Source organism: Urocampus carinirostris, chromosome 14 (genome assembly GCF_059441175.1).
Source record: "Urocampus carinirostris isolate Australia breed hairy pipefish chromosome 14, RoL_Ucar_1.0, whole genome shotgun sequence".
NCBI classification, from domain to species: domain Eukaryota; kingdom Metazoa; phylum Chordata; class Actinopteri; order Syngnathiformes; family Syngnathidae; genus Urocampus; species Urocampus carinirostris.
The window spans coordinates 29,112,980-29,131,728 of record NC_142362.1 but is presented as its reverse complement, the minus strand read 5'-3'; the positions used below and the strand labels follow the sequence as shown (position 1 = coordinate 29,131,728).

Below are 18,749 nucleotides of genomic sequence, written 5' to 3'. Positions count from 1 at the left end.
TTCCATTTTTTTTTAAATGACAAACTAGTGTTTTCAATCATGAAATTGAGGGCTTGCTTTAAATTGAATATGATGCAATAAAATGTTCAATTAAATTGGTTTATAACAAAACAACATTTTTGTATTTTGCAAAATCAATCAGTTTTTGTCCAAAATACCGTATTTTCCAGACCTCAAGGTCCACCCAAAAACCCCAAATAATCTAGATATTTGAACATGCGCCTTATAACCCAGGGTGCCTAATGTTCGTGGATAATTGGACATGCATAATGCAAACCAGTGTATTGTCATATTTGTGCAGTCAATGTTTAGCGCTAGCCACAATTGCATTACAATGGTGGTGGGAATCGACCACCGTTAGTGACCGGAAAAGCCTTTAATACAACCATCAGGTCACTAGGAACATAGTTGACATTGAAAAAAAGCAATAGGTCTTATCTCATTATCACACTTTTTAAGTCTCAGTATCAGCCACAAATGTAAGAGAAATGAAGAAACAAAGTCATTTAAAAATCTGCATACAATTCACAATTTCTTAGCTCAAAACAAGCATTTAAGTGAATGTTGAATATGTGCGGCTATGTGTTTTTCCTGTATTTTTCAGAAAGACCGAATCAATTTCAACCATGCCTTTCACTTTATTTCACCCATCCATTTATCCATCCATTATCTGCACCGCTTATCATCAGTAGGGTCGCAGGGGTGCTGGAGCCCATCCCAGCTATCTTTGGGCAGTCAGTTCAGATTTTCTTATGCTTCATAAAGACTTTGCAAGTCTGTGATACATTAGTGTTTTTCAGTGGCCCCCAACAGTCTCTATAGCATGGACTGGTTATATGTCTGACAATATTCTCGCAACCTGGCTTGATAACATTAACAATGTGGTACTATTAGTAAAACTAAACGTGATGATGACATAAATCTAGTGTGCCATCTTTATCCCTACTAGTCAGGTGGATAGAATCCAGCGCCTTCCCTGGTGGTTTCTGAGTTCAGTTCCTGCTGCATCCAACTTTTTCAATTGTAATCGGCAATCTAGGTCCACTGATCAATCAATGCACAAATATGGTGCTTAGTTATTTTTAAAGCAACCCTGGCCCTTACTGTAGTTATAATTCTATGTGCCTTATAGTCCAGTGCGCCGTGTATATATATATATATATATATATATATATAATGGAAAAAATATCACAAAAGACTGATTTTTGGTTGTTCACCTTATAATGAGGTGCGCAAAATGTGGTAATAAAGGTTTTATTTCTTGGCCACAAACACCCTCCCAAAGTTTGTTTGGCGCAAGCTAAAATTGTACTTTGACATGCTATACAAATGTTAAATTTTACTCAGTACTACAAGGCTCTACTACCATATGTGGTTATTTTTGCTCACACTCCTGTTCCATTTTTGTTAACAGTCTCCTTTTTTTTACTCTTCTCTGTCTCTGCAGCATGCCCGTGGGCCATTAAAAGCCCCCTTGAGGAGTTCCATAAATACACGGAAAACGTGAAAACGACTCCTGGACCATTGTTATTGTTTGTACACTTTTCCACTATTGCACAAACTCATTGCACGCATACGTATAGGGGGGGCACAGACATTCACTTAGACAAGGACTTGAGGGAGAATGTTGGAGGTCCAAGAGGAAAGGCCAGCGGCGGCAGGAACAGGAACGACACATTTTAGCAAGAAAGAGCGTGGCAAGAAAGAACGAGAGGAGGCCAAGGACGGACGGGGGAACCTCAGCAACCTCGGGAATACCGGCTCCAGGAACGTCCGTGCCAAGGCACCACTCTCGCACGGGGGCAGTCCCCATCAGCACCTCACTTCGCCGTGTTCTGTTGTACTAGTAACCCCATCAATGCACTCCAATAGGCTAAAGAACTCCCCATCCACCAACACACAAAGGTGAGTAATGTCAGAGTCCAGACATTTTTCGGGGGGGTGGTAGGTACAACAATGCCTTCCCAAGTGGGTGTTCATTGTTCTACTTTTTATATTTAGTTGTGTTTTCTTTGGGTCTTCTGCTTTTCTGCAACATTCATAAAACTTGTTTGACTATTTGAACTTCAAAGGTAAGCCCAAATTCTTAAACGTGCAAAATGTGAGGCAATAGTGCATGTTTTTTGCATACAATCTGTTGACATGGTGTTTAAAAAAATTATATCTTCTGAATATTAATAACTATTTATTATAATAAATTTTCACTACCGTTCAAAAGTTTGGGGTCACCCAGACAGTTTTGTGATTTTTATAACAAAATCACACTTCTCTATATCAAAGATGTGTCCAATGTCTGTGTTAGTTTCCCAAATTAATCCCTTCCTTTTGTTGGCCAGTCTCGGATATTGTTTTTTTTTTGCCACTCTGCCTTGAAGGCCAGCATCTTTGAGTCGCCTCTTCACTGTAGATTTTGACATTTCCCCTTTTCTGGTACTATTTAACTAAGCTTCTAGTTGAGGACCTGTGTTTCTCAAACTAGAGACTCTAATGTACTTGACATCTTGCCACCTCTCTTTCTACTCTGGTTAGAGTTAGAGCATGTTTGTGCTGATTTTGAAGGAAGTAGTACACACTATTCTAGATCTTCAGTTTCTTAGCAAATTTTTCGCATGGAATACCCTCCATTTCTTGCAACAGGAATAGACTGTCGAGTTTCACACCACAATTGTCTTTTCCTGTGATATGTACAACTCAAAAGATATCAACCTTTTTAAAACACTTTATAATTCATCTCTATATTTCAATTATTTTCCGAGATAATGTATTTTGAAGACAGAATCTCATGTCTTTGTCGTCCTGAGCTGAGACGTCATCAGCGAAACACCATTATCCTAGTAAGCTTGTCGCCATTTTGTTTTACAAGTGAATTAGTCAAATAGTTTTGGAAATTTTTGTGGAGAATGCCTAGGCGTTCTGTCGCAGGTGGATGCAATAATTGTACAGCTAAGGGCGAGGAGCCTAAAAGGGGATAAATGGCCAAAATAAACACGCAGTGAGCTGCCAATCAACTAAAGGGGGGGAAGCGCAGCCTCGGCGGAAAAAATGTGAGGCAGGCCGAGCATAAACGTGGAGTGAGCAGCCCGGCTAACCAACAACAAAAAGCTTCAACGGCTTTTGTAATGAATGCGGAGACGGCTGGAATAAACCAATGGATACGGCAAAACCGCCGCTAATGCTAGGCTAGCCAGCTAGAAAACACACGGTGGGCAGCCAAGGAGCGCCAACCGGCAGCTTACAAAGCAGGAAGGTCCTCGGCAGCCTGACGCTAACGAGGAGCTGGGCGGATAATATGTTAAAAACTGCGAATAACAAACAAAAAGCCGTTACTCACCTACCTGCAATCGCTATTAACTACAATCACTACATCTTGTGTTCATGGGATTCACCATTCTGGAAGTGTTGTGGTCCTTTAATGAGCTCTACTGCAAACAACCCAGATGAGTCAATTTAGAGCACAGGTGTCAAACAGGCGGCCCGCGGGCCAGATCAGGCCCGCTAAGGGATTGAATCCGGCCCGCGAGACAGCACTCAGAGAAGTGCAAGAGAAAAACAAGCTGCAGGTTGAAATATGTCAACTTGATGTTGCCAAAGCCAGGTGCCTCTCACAAAGACACTGTACTTGTATCTGTCTCTCTCTTTCTTTTCCAGCCCTTTTCTCCCACTCTGTCTTTGTCTCTTTCACTCTCTGTGTCTCTCTTTTTCTCTTCCTTTGTTGCTCTTTGTCTCTTTCTCCGTCTGTGTCTTTTAAACTCTTTTGCTCTAACTTCCTTTATTTCCTTTTCTCTCTTTTCTCTCTTTTCTCTTTCTCTCTTCGTACCCCTCGCGCTTTCTTTTCTCTCCTTCTGTCTTTCTATTTCTCTTTGGATTTCTTTCTTCCTCTCCTTTTCTTTTCCCCCTCTCTCAAGACTTTTTATCTTTTGTTACTCATGCTCTCTCACTCTCTCTCTTTTTCTTTCTCTGTCCTGCCCTCTCTCCCTTTCCCTCCCTCTTTCTCTTATTTCTTTATCTCTCTTTTTCTTTCTCTTTAATCTACTAGTCCGGCCCCCGACAGAATGTTCGTTCTATCGTGTGGCCCCCGAGTTAAAATGAGTTTGACACCCCTGATTTAGAGACACAAATTCTCGAGTTACCTGGCGCATGGAATATTTCTCAACATATTCCCATCGTTTTGTGTAAGAACACCACACGTTCTGTGCCTAAATGAGAACAAAAATCAGTTTGGAAACACCTTTAAATTGCAAGTCTTGCTGTTAGGTTGACCTAGAGAATTTAGATGCCTGGGCAAGAACCCAACATTTCAATTGTTTGCCTGAATATAAAAAAAGAGGTTGCACCTGTATAACAGGCTTTTTGAAGTTTACCAGAATAAGTGACTCTGGACTCCTTATATTGGTTACACCATAACACATGATGGTCTTCAATAACCTATCAGCAAATGCAATTCGCAAGGCCAGCTTTTGATTGGCCGTTCTCCAGATATTCACTAGTATGCATTTGTGACTGGGCCAAGACCAAATGTTGCAACAAGTAGTGAGAAGAAAGGCGAGAAAAGCAGCAAGATGAGGAAAATAGGCGATGGCTGTCTATTTGTGACATCTTATCAAGCTGGTGCTGTCATTACACATCACAGTAAACTATCTGTGCAGTCAAAGTATTAGTCGTTATCAATGTAAGTTTTGAAATAAATAATCAACATTATTCATATATTCCAATAGAAAATCAGACAATCATTATTTTTCTTATCACACATCCCTATTGTTCAAATGTTGGCTGTTACTGTTTTTTGCCTTGAATTGACACGAGTGTTTTTATATTGGTGCCTTTGAGAGCAATTCGAAATGTTTAAAAATGGCCAAATGTCTGAGCAAGCTTTGTCACCACGGGTGTTTTTTTTTTTTTTCTACTATTGTCCATATCTTCGCACTACAAAATCTTGCAGCTGCAAGCTACCATTGTTATGGTTAAAATGGGGCAAACCAATATTTTTTGACAGATGATTACCAAATTGCATACCTTTAATTTTTTTGTTTCAAAAATGAGTGAGGAGACTGCCATTGGTTCTTTAAAAAATACATTTTATCTTGGCAAGTTTGGTAGTATTGGACGAATTGGAGGGACGCAACGTCAAGCTTTTAAGGTTGGAAATATAACTAATGTGCTAGCAAGGCTCCATACTATTTTCTTCTCATGGCCTTTTATCTCATGGTAATCAAACTTGAATTTAGATCCAATTTCAGCATGTCTTTGGGGCCTCTTGCATCCTTATGTGTGATCCCAAGATGTCCCTGGGTTCAGGGAGTGCATTGTCTTTGTAACTTTTTCCTGCAAACTCGTGCTTGATTTTCTGGAAACAGTTGTCTGGACTGCCAAAACCCTCCCTGTCGCTCCCTTACTTTTCTACTAGCAGCCGTTCCGTGTGTTTGTACATATAGTGAGCTGAGCAAAGCTGCGGTTGTGCATTTTGGACTTGCTGGCATTCGTTTCACACTGCTTGTACAAGTGTGTATGGGGGCAATAGGGGGGGTTAGGAAGGGAGGGAGTTTCTGAAGGGGGGGAGGGATTAGGGTGTGGCAAGAAAGTTCTCTCAAAGTTGGATTTGTCCTGCTTGACGAGACTGAGCTGCTTTCATAGTGAGTTAGTGAGCCAATAAGTTACCTTTGCTGAGCAGATGTCTGCAATGTTGTATTCTTTCCATGGGGACATTCTGATGAAATTGAATATCCGCTTTCTAGGGTAAAAGCTTCATTCACTCCATAAACCTTACCAAGTGTCCTCTACTGTTTGTAGTAGAAGCATGACAAGTCTGACCTGTTAGCATATCATATTTAGTCCATATTACTTTAGTTTTTTGTCCATGAATGCTTAAAGTTTTATCATTATTACGTTTTATTAGATAACTCGCTGGTTAATCTGTTATCAGAATTGATTATTAGAATGAGATTTTTAAAATTATACATACAATAGGGCCTAATGACCCATCAACATATGATTGAGTAGTAATTACTATGTCTGCTCATCACTTTGCGAAGTCACAGGTCTAAGTCATCCCTGGTGAGGTTTGTCTATTCTCCTGATGCTCAGTTTCCTCCCACATTCCGCAAAACCTAAGTCACATTGGTTAATGGCTCAAAATATTTCGGAGGTGTGCTTTTATTTGTTTGTAGATTGCGAAAATGTATCTGAAAAACTCAGCTGTTAACCCGCAGTCCAAATGAGTAATAAATGGTACAGGAAATTGATGGATGGGTAGCATGTCTGTGCAGCCATTCTGCTCCTAAATATAATGTAGTGTCCCTCTACATCTAATCTTCATAGCCATAATTAAGATAATCTATTATTTGGTCTTGGACTGACCTTGAAACTTGTTTTAAAGTGGTTGCTGTTCCTGAAGATGTCATGAGTTTTATTTCGTCTACTTGTATTATTTTAATCATGTACATGCTTATATGAGTAACTAGTTTCAGTTTTGGTATTTGGTAAGACCTGTTTTTGTACCGTGCCTTACGCAATGATGTTTGTTTTTAAGTGCTGTATAAATTTATGTGTTGAGTTGGCACATTGTATGTGATACAATTCAAGATAGCTTTATTTCAAAAGTGAGCAGTCTGCTATTTGGTTTGATATGGTACTACTGAGTTTGAGAGGGTATGATTTAAATACTTTTCATATTACAATAAGTAAGAGACAGTTCAATATGCATTTTTAAAAGTGGATGGCGCCTTTAGCTTTCGGCAGTTTATTTATTTACTTTTAATCAATTGGTTACATGAAATGTACTATATAAAAACAATTAATCCCTCTCCCTCATAATATGTTGCCTTAAAGTTGTGTTGACCCCCAAACTAATTGACCTTTGTGATTGTCTTCTCTTGTATGCATCCAATAACAGATTCAGTATGTTTTTCTGTATTTTACAGTTAAAATTAAATATCTTTTTTGTTTTTTTTTTTAAATCAGCCCTAAACCCAAGACGGAGGCCATGGTACGCTCACCTCCCGTCATGTCCCCCTCCACCGCCTCCCAAATGGACTCTAAAATGCCCAATCAGGGTAAGCCAGGGAGCGCTGGCAGCCAATCACAACCTTCGCCCTGTGATCCCAAGACCCTGGGTGCCAAAGGAACACAAAGTGTGGCAGGGGGCATCGGGCTAAAGAATGGCCAGAGCTTGACATCTGGCCCCAACTCCAAAGTAAAAGTGAAAAGAGAGCGAAGCACATCGGTGGAGTCCTTCGAACAGACGGAAAGTGGAACGCCCACCAGCGAAGAAAAGGGTAAGAAGGCATAAATGATCTATGTAGAGCTGGTTACTGAGGCCAGCATTACGCAGAGTTCTTTCAAAGTTTTGCTATCACCACCTATGATTTTTAGAGGCAAAAGTAGTATGACAGTGCGCTAGAAGATCGGGCTTAAAAAAATTCAGCCCGAGCCGATCCGGCCCGTAAGTATTGAAACCTGTGTCAAAATAAGCCTACTAATAATTACTTAGGACTCAAACCAGAAAAAACACTATTGTGTTTAAATCAAAAGCAAATGGTCAGTGTAATACAATAAATTTCAAACATAAACCAATAAAGGTACAAGTTGTGCATGACATAAATAGAATAAAAGCTTTGACGCTGCCGCCCGGCCTTGCCAATGGTTTGCAAATTGCAGCCTTGTTTTCTGGTCATTAGACCGGTGAAATAAAGGGAATGATTAAAGCCCCAGACAATAAATATAATGTCCATTTCAAAAGCAGCATATAATTTATGTTGTTGAGGTTGTCATACCGGAACAAGATGGCGCCTACAGAGCAAGGTTTAAGTAACATTCTCCGCTGATCTATCGTACGTCCTGCTGCGCTAATGTACAGCATAGATAGTACTAACTTGGGAAGTTTGGGGTGTGGACTGGAGTTTATTCTTTTGCATGGATTTCTAAAAAGCAACAAGAGAGCAGCAGTGGATTTAAAAAGAAAAACAAGAAGCCAAAAACTAACCATTGACACTTCGGCCTGAGTGTTAAGGGTTTCGGTTTAAGATCTTACCTCTACAGTGCGCCATCAGAGCACCACCACTATTTTTGGGATGTCATTTCCCTTTTTGGCGGGATCATTGGCACATGAGAACGGAGAACTCTGGGTAAGACCGAGTCCAGATGGAGACTAAAATCCTTAAATGGGGATACGAACAGCTCAAATGTGTAATTGCCTACATATTGGAGGTAAGATGCGGCTTAAAAATCCAGCCCAACCCGACCCGCAGGGAAGAAAAGTCTGAACCACCCTGAGCCCAACCAATTAACTTGATTTAAAGGACCGAGCCTGAAGTAAACCTGAATTTTCACATTTTATTTGTGAGGAGAAAGCAGGATTTTGTCATTGTCTGAAAGCAAACCTCCAATTTGCCCGAGCTTGCGTGGCTTTCCTCCGACCACTCCGGTTTCCTCCCACATCCCAAAGACATGCATGGCAGGTCCAAATTGTCCCTACGTGTGAATGGCCAGGTAGATCGATCTGTGTGCCCTGCAACAGGCTGGCAACCGAATCAGGGTGTCCACTGCCTGGAGATGACTGGGATGGGTTTCAATAGCCCCAAGACCAAAAGCACTGGGCCCCTTAGTATGTTAAATTAATGCAAATAAAACTGCACACAATTATGTTGTGACACTGAGAGTTGTCGTACCACTTTTGCCCGGGACAGGGCCCCAAGTCCATTTTACTAAAAGTTAGTGTTTTTTTAAATATTTTTTTTCATTGAACATCATTACCAAAAAATGGCATTTATGTTTCAACTTTGTAGTGTTTGACTGTATAATCTTGAAACAAAGTTAACAGTGTTCAAGGGAACAGAAAGTGCTGCCAAAGTACAAAGAAAAAATAATCAGATAACTAAATAAGATGAGTAAATTAAAAGATGATAATAATAATGACAAGTTTAACTGTACACAAGGGGCAGATTCTTAAGCGTATTATATGGCATTTTCATATTGGTAATGTTTATCATATTCAAAGATTAAGCCCCCCCCCAAAAAAACAAAAAACAAAACTAATTTGTTGTGCAATTTTCAAAAAGCAGTTTTACAGTTTTGATATATTTTGGGGGGATAAAAAGATTTTCTACTCATAAAATGAAAAGTATTGCTCTTTGTTTTTTGATTTCTATGATAAGTTGAAATATAATATCTTTGGATAAGGTAGTAAGAAAAGGGTATTTTACTTATTTGCAGATGTATAGCATATATTTGTATGTATTTTTGTTATTGTCATGGTTATTTGACTATTATTTGGATGTTTTTGTAGGATTATAGATTATTATGTTGTACATTATTTTTCTATCTTTCCTAAACATAATTATTTAAATATAGAGGAGGAAACTAAAAATGAAAAATAAATCAGAATCATTGAAAAAATAATGGACCTATTCATCGATTATGAAAATAATTGTGGGTTGAAGCCCTGATATATATAATTTTATAAATTTGTTTGTGGGTGATAATTTTGCTGTCTTTCTAATCCTAGCTCATCACTGAAAGAAAAAAAAAGAAAAAAAATCTAGAAATACTCTTCTCATCATACTTGTCTTGTATCCAGTAGTTGTAGGTTAGACATTAACCCTTATTTGAGATGGACATAATAGGGCAATTGATCTTGAGGTGAAATGTTGATGTATCACATTTTTCAAACAATTCAGACAAAACGGAGTGTTGTACTTCAGTGATCAGCAACCATTGGGCTGCGTGTCGTTTGGTACTGTGCCCCACAGGAGAGAAATAAAGGTTTTCTTTTCTGCCATTACCGTATGTAACGCACATTTTTTGTTAGCCACAAATTTGGATGCATGTTATACACGGAAGTTTTACAGTCTTATATGACTGTATTTGAGCAATGATCGATCACTCGAAAATAATTGCTGACTACATTTGCACAACATTGGTTGCAACAGGGATCAAACCAAGATCGCAGCGCTGAGAGCGCCATAGCTTAGCCACTGGACCACGAGGGATGTACAGTAGATGAATTTGATCTCATCATTACACTATTTTTACTTGCATTACCAAGGTGATGAGTATCCATCCATCCATTATCTGCACCGCTTATCCTCAATAGGGTCGCGGGGGTGCTGGAGCCCATCCCAGCTATCTTCGGGCAGTGGGCAGGGGTCACCCTGAACTGGTTGCCAGCCAGTCGCAGGGCACACAGAGACAGACAACTCACTTGCTCATTTCCACCTAGGGACAATTCAGAAATAACCTGACATACATGTTTTTGGAATGTGGGAGGAAACCTCAGTGCCCGGAGAAAACCCACGCAAGCATGGGGAGAACATGCATCTCATGACCTCAGAACTGTGCCGCACACGCGCTAACCACTGCGCTGCCGTGCTGCCTGTGTTGAGCCATGATTAAATTTATTCATTGACCCCATAAACTGTAAACACAACAGCAACATAACATTTGCAATTTTTTTCTTTAAATGTTCTTCAAAGTCCGATTCATCATCAGACACACCAAAAAGTTATTCCCCTCATCTGGCTTTTTTCCATTTATTTACCGTATACTTTCAGGGAAACTCATTGTTTTCCTTGTTCTATAGTACCTTATATCTAATGCCTTTTCCAATGTCATCTACATCCCCAGTTGTTTAGTCTTTACACAGTGGATTTAGGCTTATTATGACTTTTACTGTTATTAATATTATTGTTAAGTCAGACTGCGAGAATATTGTCAGACATTTATCGGTCCGTGGTACAGAAAAGGTTGGGGACCACTGCTCTACTTAACTTAGTGGTTGACCTAATACAAGTTTGCTGTCTAAAAATCACTTCGCTGCACATCTTAAAATACCACACGTCACATGAAACGTACAGTATATGGCTTCCTCCCATTGTAACTCATGTACCCACTGTTGTTTTTTTCTGTTTGTGCAGACAATAGCAGGGTGAAAAGGATGTGTGTGGCAGAAAGGAGGCAGCCTTACAGTGGAGCTGACTGGTGCTCCGGGGGAGAAAGTGACGAAGATGACAAAGGATTCTTCAGTAAGTGTGCTTTCAAGCATGTATTGGCGGTTCATCTGTTGATAAGTTCTACGCAAGACTGCTCCGTAACTTGTATTAAAGCCGTGGCGTCCTGTCGTCTTTCCGCAGACTGCAACTCCAGTGACGTGAAGCCACCAGAATCTGTCACCCACTCTACATCCAACTCTGGACTCAGCCGCTCGTCGACGCCCTCCCACAACTTACTGGGGGGCCAGGGCTCAATTACGGAACCTGCTGGTGGCCAGAAACCAGCCTCCAAACTCGTCTATGTCTTCACAACAGAAATGGCTAACAAGTAAGGACGCTTGATGTAACACTATTCAATCTCGTGTGTGCTGTAGGGCTGCAACTAACGACCTTTTTATCCAAAGACAATCAAGCTCTCTCCTGGGTCAGTACGGACATAAATCCATGTATAAACCTCCGTCCATATTTTAGGGACAGGCATGTAAACAATATACATTAATATCAAGTAAACATTTTTCTCCCTTTAAACCAAGTCAGGCACATGAACAGCAGTAGAACGGTAAATAAAACAAATATTATTTCCATTTTGTGGAGTACATTAATTGGTCAACTGCAAAGTCTGTAACAAAAATACTCAATAATTCTTAACAGTTTGAAATCAAACAGTTTTAACGATTGACATTTATTTTTCCGACTGCATGCGTTTAATTTCAAATATCTTTGTCAGGCACAGTCTGGCATAACTCAAGCTTTCTTTTGTAGTGAAATATACGCGTATAAAATGTATAATGCATGTCATCAAAACCGTATTGGCTTGAAAGTTACTTGAATCTTACCAAGGCAAGTCTGTCTCAGTTTCGTTCAAAAGTCCTAAGTGATTGTTAAATGTTTGTGCGTCACCAATCTACTGCCATGATACACAAATTCTGCTTTGCAAACTTTGCAAGTAGTATTTTATTGGCCATATGCAGGCTATAAGGCTCGAAAAGTTTTGGTAATCTTACTTGATGTTGCCGCTGCCATTTCTGTATCTTTGTAACATTGGTAGCTAAAGTGAGAAATTGCTGTGATGACTTACCTACTTGATGCAAAGGATAAAAAAAAAGCAGCAGAAAATAAGGAAGTGCTTAACTAGAGTGTTAAAAAGTTTATTGATTAGAGAAACAAATGGAAATGAAATCCTGTTGCCAGTAAAGATGACATATATTGCCACATCCTCTTAGATCATGTGATGTTTTACAATCTTTCCATCATCCTTGTTCCATTTAACTGCCACTAGAATACAAATAATAAAATTGTGTCCATTTGCTGTTATCTAAGTTTTTCCTTTCTTGTCTTCAGGGCAGCTGATGCAGTTCTGACTGGCCATACAGAAAACATAATCACTTTCCACATGAAAAACATCTCCAACAGCAAAGACAAAGGCCATGTCCTTTTGGTAAAGAAATTTAAAAATCTGCTAACATTTCTTTTAAAGAAATGCCTTCACCTCTCTAACCATGTATTATATTTTACCATCTTACCAAAGAACAATACCGCCCTCCGAAATGACTCCAAGCCTTCCCAGCAAACACCCTCCCATGGCCAAGAACAGAGCCACCAGCCAGGATCTAAGACTTCCTTAACGGTTATGACAGACCCACCCACATCCCAATCCTCAAACCAGGGAAGCCAGTCGGGTGTTCTTCCGCAGGATGGCTCGTCAGCCACAGGCCTTGAATCAAAGAATCTTGCCGGCGGTAGCCCCAGCAACAACGCAGGCTCGGTTGAGCAGACAGCCATGAGTCAACCTGAAGCAGGTCTCAATGCTCCTACAGCAGGTGAAGTAGGACAGGGCGTAGGCCACGGTTTGACGCCCCAGCAGCAGCAGCAACAGTTGGCACAGGAGCTTTTAAATATGGAGGCTAACACAGAAGGTCTCTCTCAAGAGCAGTTGGAGCATCGACAGCGTTCGCTGCAGACATTGCGAGATATCCAACGCATGCTTTTTCCAGATGATCGCGACGCACCACCCCCTGGGCCTCCCCAGCCCCACGGCGGACCACACGATGGCGGCGCTGATGGTCCTCCACGGAGGTCTGAGCCAGGCCCACTCCAGGCCATGATGGCTCAATCTCAAAGCCTAGGACCACCAGGAGGGCCAGGTGGACCTCGCCCACAAGGTCCACCATTCGGACCACCCCACGGCCCCAGGGACATGCCTCCTTTTCCGCAGGATGACATAGGCCCCCACATGGGGGGCCCGGGTGGCTGCGGAGATGGTGATCAAATGACCCCGGAACAGGTTGCCTGGTTGAAGTTGCAGCAGGAGTTTTATGAGGAGAAGAGAAAAAAACAAGAAATGCAACATCGGCCACTTCCTCCAGACATGATGATGCACCCACATGGTCCACGGGGCATGATACGAGGACCTCCTCCGCCCTATCAGATGGGCCCAGGAGAAATGTGGGGAGGACCAGGTGGGCCGCAAGACCCTTACCCTGAACGCATGGGAATGGGCCCCGGCCCAAGAGGCATGCCCTCTCACATGCAGAGGATGCCAGGCTTTTCTGGAATGATCAATCCTGAGATGGAAGGACCCCCGCGGCCCGGAATGGGATGGCCTGACGACATGCCTCCTCGTATGGGAGATGCACGAGGGTTTCCTGGTGGTCCAGGAGCCATGTTTTCAGGTCCTGGTGGTCGAGGGGAGCGCTTCCCAAACCCTCAGTCAGTCCAAGAAGCAATTTTTCATCAAGGTATGGGAGGAGAAAAAGTCCTTCCTCCTGGCATGATGATGGACATGCAGAGGATGATGGGCCACCAAAGAGGTGGAATGGAACCGGGAAATGGTATGGGTATGTTTCCGAGAATGCCCGGTGATGGTCCGATGAGCCCATCGTCGAGGCTCCAGGGAATGGGAGGTCGAGACATGGGTCCTGAGTTCGGGATGGGTCCTGGTCCAGGGCCTGGACCTCACATGCACCCTTCCAAGCTGCGCGATACTCCAATGAACATGAGTCCAGATGAGATGATGAGGATGAGAGCAGGCCCTCAGATGGAGAACATTGCTGGGCAAGGCAGGTCAATGCAAGGACCGCCTTTCCCTGAGCAGCCACAACCTGGAGACTTTCCTTTGGGGCCTGGCCGACCTTTCCCAGGGGGTCCCGGAGCAATGAGGGGACCTCACGGAGATCCAACGTTTGGCCCGGACCACAGAGCCACACCGACGGGAGGCAATGGCCGCATGAATCACCTGCCCCCCAATGCTGGTCCTCCACAGGGTCAAAGAGGGCGCAAACCGGTGGATCTGAATGTCCAAGCAGGAGGTGGCAACTCTCCCAGCATCAACTCTCTCAAGTCCCCCCCTTTGAGACAGGTGCAGTCTCCCATGATGGGTTCACCCTCCGGAAACCTCAAATCACCTCAGACACCGTCTCAGCTGGCCGGCATGTTAACCGGGCCCACGGGCCCACAGGGCCCACCGGCACCCCCATCGTCTGCGCCGATGAAGTCACCACACTCCATGATGGGTTCGGCAGGAGCCTCCCCTGTTCACATGAGGTCTCCTTCTCTTCCCAATCCCTCGCCGGGATGGGCTTCCTCGCCAAAGCCGCCCATGCAAAGTCCTGGAGTGCCACAACAAAGCGGCAAGCCCCCTCTCAGTCTCACCTCACCAAACATGATGGGGAACATGGAGCAAGGTAGAGTACACTTATGCAATATAGCAAGCGTATGTTGATAGTTTAACACAAGTGGTAATTTGGTCATTTAATTGTGCATGAATTGCGAAAAAAAAAAAGTTTTCCAGTATAAGGGTGTGCCAGCCGCAGGATGGACCTTCATTGAGGAAATGACTAATTGGGCGATAAAAGAAGAAAATTTGGGAGTCTCGGTTTGACAGCGCATAATGTTTTGCCACACCTAAGGAGGTTAAAATTTCTGCATGGAAGGAAAGGAAAGTGGCCACAAGTGGAATCTTCGCTAGTGATCATGCCTTCTTTTGTTGAAAATCCTTTTTGTGGTGTTTTGATAATGCATGCTTAACTAGCATAGCCTAGTTTTTGCTCCTTTCAAATTATCGATTATTGAGACAATATGTGGTGCGGTGCTTTTTCAGAAGATGGAGGTAGACAGTGCACCAATGATGCCAATGTTACATTGGTAGAATATTGCCACTATTTTAGCTTCTCCAAACTCGAAATTCTTTTTCTTGTTTCTGTCTTTCACTTTAATTCTTGAATGACAATCAATGCGTTTTCACCACCTTCTGGTCACCCCAAGTAATGCAACATAAAGGTCTGTCAAAAACATAAGGCAACAGAACTTAAAGCAGGTACGTCCAAAGTCCGGCCTGTGGGCCAGTAACCGCCTGTGATCAATTTTTACATGCACGCAGCCGCTGTCATGAAATTAAAAATATGTGGCCTTGCCAGTAATGTTGACCACAGTGTAAAATACATTTGTATGTTTTGGGCTTTTTAAGTACTAACACGCAAAGTATCTTGATTTTGGGAGGACAATACATGCAATGTTTACTCATGAAGGCCAGACTGAGATGTAACTTTATACTCAATAATGGTTTGGCAGTCACTGCTGGGAATATGACATCATTTATTTATAAATATATTAGCCTTATCATTTTATAGAATACATTGTCTGATTGCTATATTTACTAAGTGTCACGCATTATGGCTGCACAGTCGACTGCTTCCATCTTCTGGTAGTAGCGCATATTGCACACACATGGTCAAATTCTCGGAACATTCAAAATCAGAAGACCTACTACACAGTTTTTGCGTAAAATCTCTTTATATGTCATCGATACATTTTAAATTAGTTTACGAGGTGATGCATTTGAAAGACAGCTTGCCTTGTCTTTGTCATAGGGGTGGGAGAAATAAAGCGATTCATCTATGTATTGTGGTTTTATCTTGGGCTATTTTTGTGACGTCATATCAGGTACGTAAAAATGCGGGAAAGCAAACAGTTGTGTAAAATTGAGAATGAAGAGAAAGCAACGAGAACTAAGACTGGCCCCCATAAATTTGCTTCCGGACTTACTGATACAGACCGATGTGAATTGTTTGAACACCATTCATTATTTATTGTCCCAAAAGTGTATGGTTTTTCTAACCGAAAAATCTAAATCGTAATTCTCAATTATATCAGATTGCAATACTTGTAGAATCACAATATTTGAGAATCATGGCATAAATCGAATGGGCATCTTGGTATCGTGATACAATAGATTTGTCTCACCCCTACCTGAGCTGTCCCATCATCGGAGGAACACCGCCACCCGAGCAAGCAGGTCGCCATATTATTTTCGGTGTTAGTCGAGTAGGTTATGAGTGTTTTAAGTGAAGTTTTGGTATTTTTGCCTAGGTGTTGTTTCACATGTGGATGCAGTAATGGTACAACAAAGGGCCAAAAATGGGCTAACTGGATAAAAAAAACCCACAGACAACCACTAACAGGGAAGGTACCCAGAACTGAGCAACAGAAGGGGGGCCCAGAATTCGTACGGGTGCTTAAAATCCTCGAAAATGCTCAAATTTCAATGTTGTGTTTTCAAAGCTTGCAAGTGCTTGAATTTTGGGTGAAGTGCCTGTATAAATGCTTGAAATTGTTGCCATGTTTCACAAGTCTGCTTTAAAATGACACCGACACTGATCTTTGGTGGCTTTGCTTTGCTATTGCATTTCTTCCTCCCCCCAAAAAATAATGGCAGCTGGCATCAGTTTGCATGACATTATCATATGAAGTGTCATCGCCCCCTACAGGTCGTGGCCAATTGGACAAATGTATGCTACACTTAAACAGGGCACTACAAAATGTGTATTAGTGCAAGGATAATGTATCAATTATGGGCCATGCAAAATACAAAGGTGGAGCCAATATTCATTTACTGTAAAAGCTTAAAAATTGGTGTAATTAAAAAAATAATAATGCTAAAAACTAGGGGCAGCAGTCATGGGTCAAAGCCAGCTACAGGACTTCCTGTGCTGAGTTTGTATATTCTCCCCGAGCTTGCGTGGGTTTCCTCCCACATTCCAAAAACATGCATTTCAGGTGAAATGGCCGGTCCAAATTGTCCCTAGGTGTGAATGAGTGAGCGAGTTGTCTGTCCCTGTGTGCCCTGAGATTGGCTGGCAACCAGTTCAGGGTGTCTCCTGCCCACTGCTCGAAGATAGCTGGGATGGGCCCCAGCACCCCCGCGACCCTACCGAGAATAAGCGGTGCAGATAATGCAATGCTAAAAACTAACTTAAAACCAAAAAACTATCAGTGCGTAAATAAAATTAGTCTTAGCAGCTACTCTTATAAAGGTACATAAAATTTAACAGCTCCCTGAAACTTCCCAGCAGTCACACTTGTGCGCGATGAACCTGCATAAAAATGGATCCCAAGTTGCATTATGTGCCTTCATTTTCGGCACTGTCTTGAACACACACTTTGAAAATGCTGATCTCCGGCAAAATTAACATAAAATGCGACAGAAACAAAATGAAAATAAATCCAAACAGCTTGCCAACATCATTTTTGCTGTTCCATGTATTCCGTTACTCCCCAAGCCTGCACAAAATGTAGTAATTTTATTTTACGATGATAAAAAGACTTCCTCATCTTTGGGAAATAAAAAGCTCAAAGCGTTAAACTTTTCTTATCCAAATACTCGCCACTCTAACCATACTGCTTCACTATACTTGCCATACGGGGGCTGCTTACACACTTCAATTGCTGAATACAGAAAGCAGCACCAGGAAGTTTGGCTTCTTTGATGTGTGGACAAAAATGTGATCAAAGCCACTCCTGCCATCTAATAGAGATCTATCATACTGAAATCCTTCCCAGAGGCTTGATACTTCCTGATGAGCTGCACCAAACATTGAATAAAAATAATCATGTATTTCTACGCTTTGGCACTCTGAGACAATGCTTCTGAAAAACGATTTATACGTTATGGCTCTAAAATATAGCGACTTGCAGTTGTTTGATTCCTTATCTTCTGCCGCAGGTGGCAACGGGCCCGCTTCTGCCCCTCCTCCGTCCGGCGCGCCATCCGGCCCGATGTCCCTACCGGGCAACGTGCCGTCAGGCAGCCCTTACACCATCCCGCCCGAGCCCACTCTCTCGCAGAACCCCCTCTCCATCATGATGTCGCGCATGTCCAAGTTTGCCATGCCCAGTTCCACGCCGCTCTACCACGACGCCATCAAAACCGTCGCCAGTTCTGACGACGACTCGCCCCCGGCGCGCTCCCCCAACCTGCCTTCGGTCAACAACAACGGTAATGTAGTCGTACCACGTGTTGCTTTTTGTGTGCGTGTGTTTGGTGACCGCTTCCTAACAAGACCTGTTCATTGTATGAATGATAACGGGCGCCTCCATAGGATACCATAGATTTCGGACTACAAGCCGCTACATTTTTTGTGCGCCGGGTTTAAGCCTGCAGCTTAAAAACTGTCTATCTCAAAATAGTTTTGTTCATATGAGCATGTAGTTTTTAATTAGGTAGTCCGGAATTTCCAGTAATTGTGTCAACTCATTTAGTCAAAGCAGGGGTGTCAAACAGGCGGCCCGCAGGGCAGATCAGGCCCACTAAGGGATTGAATCCGGCCCGCGAGACGATGCTGAGGGAAGCGCAAGAGAAAAACAAGCTGCATGTTGAAATATGATCACTTGATGTTGCCAAAGCAAGGTGCCTCTCACAAACGTTGTACTTGTATTTCTCTCTCTCTCTCTCTTACACTCTCTCTGTCTTCCTCCCACTCTCTTTCTTTG

General features: G+C 42.3%; 1 protein-coding gene across 1 annotated transcript in view; it reads left to right on the top strand.

The window, feature by feature from the left end:
• Positions 1–18,749, top strand: part of bcl9 (BCL9 transcription coactivator) — a 64,675-nt gene that overhangs the window by 41,407 nt on the left and 4,519 nt on the right. The window contains exons 3-9 of the mRNA XM_088352695.1: positions 1,448–1,905; positions 6,958–7,271; positions 10,908–11,015; positions 11,124–11,310; positions 12,324–12,420; positions 12,511–14,665; positions 17,983–18,255. Of these exons, the coding sequence (XP_088208821.1) occupies positions 1,625–1,905; positions 6,958–7,271; positions 10,908–11,015; positions 11,124–11,310; positions 12,324–12,420; positions 12,511–14,665; positions 17,983–18,255 (3,415 nt within the window). The 5' untranslated portion in view covers positions 1,448–1,624. The remainder of the gene's footprint in view (positions 1–1,447; positions 1,906–6,957; positions 7,272–10,907; positions 11,016–11,123; positions 11,311–12,323; positions 12,421–12,510; positions 14,666–17,982; positions 18,256–18,749) is intronic.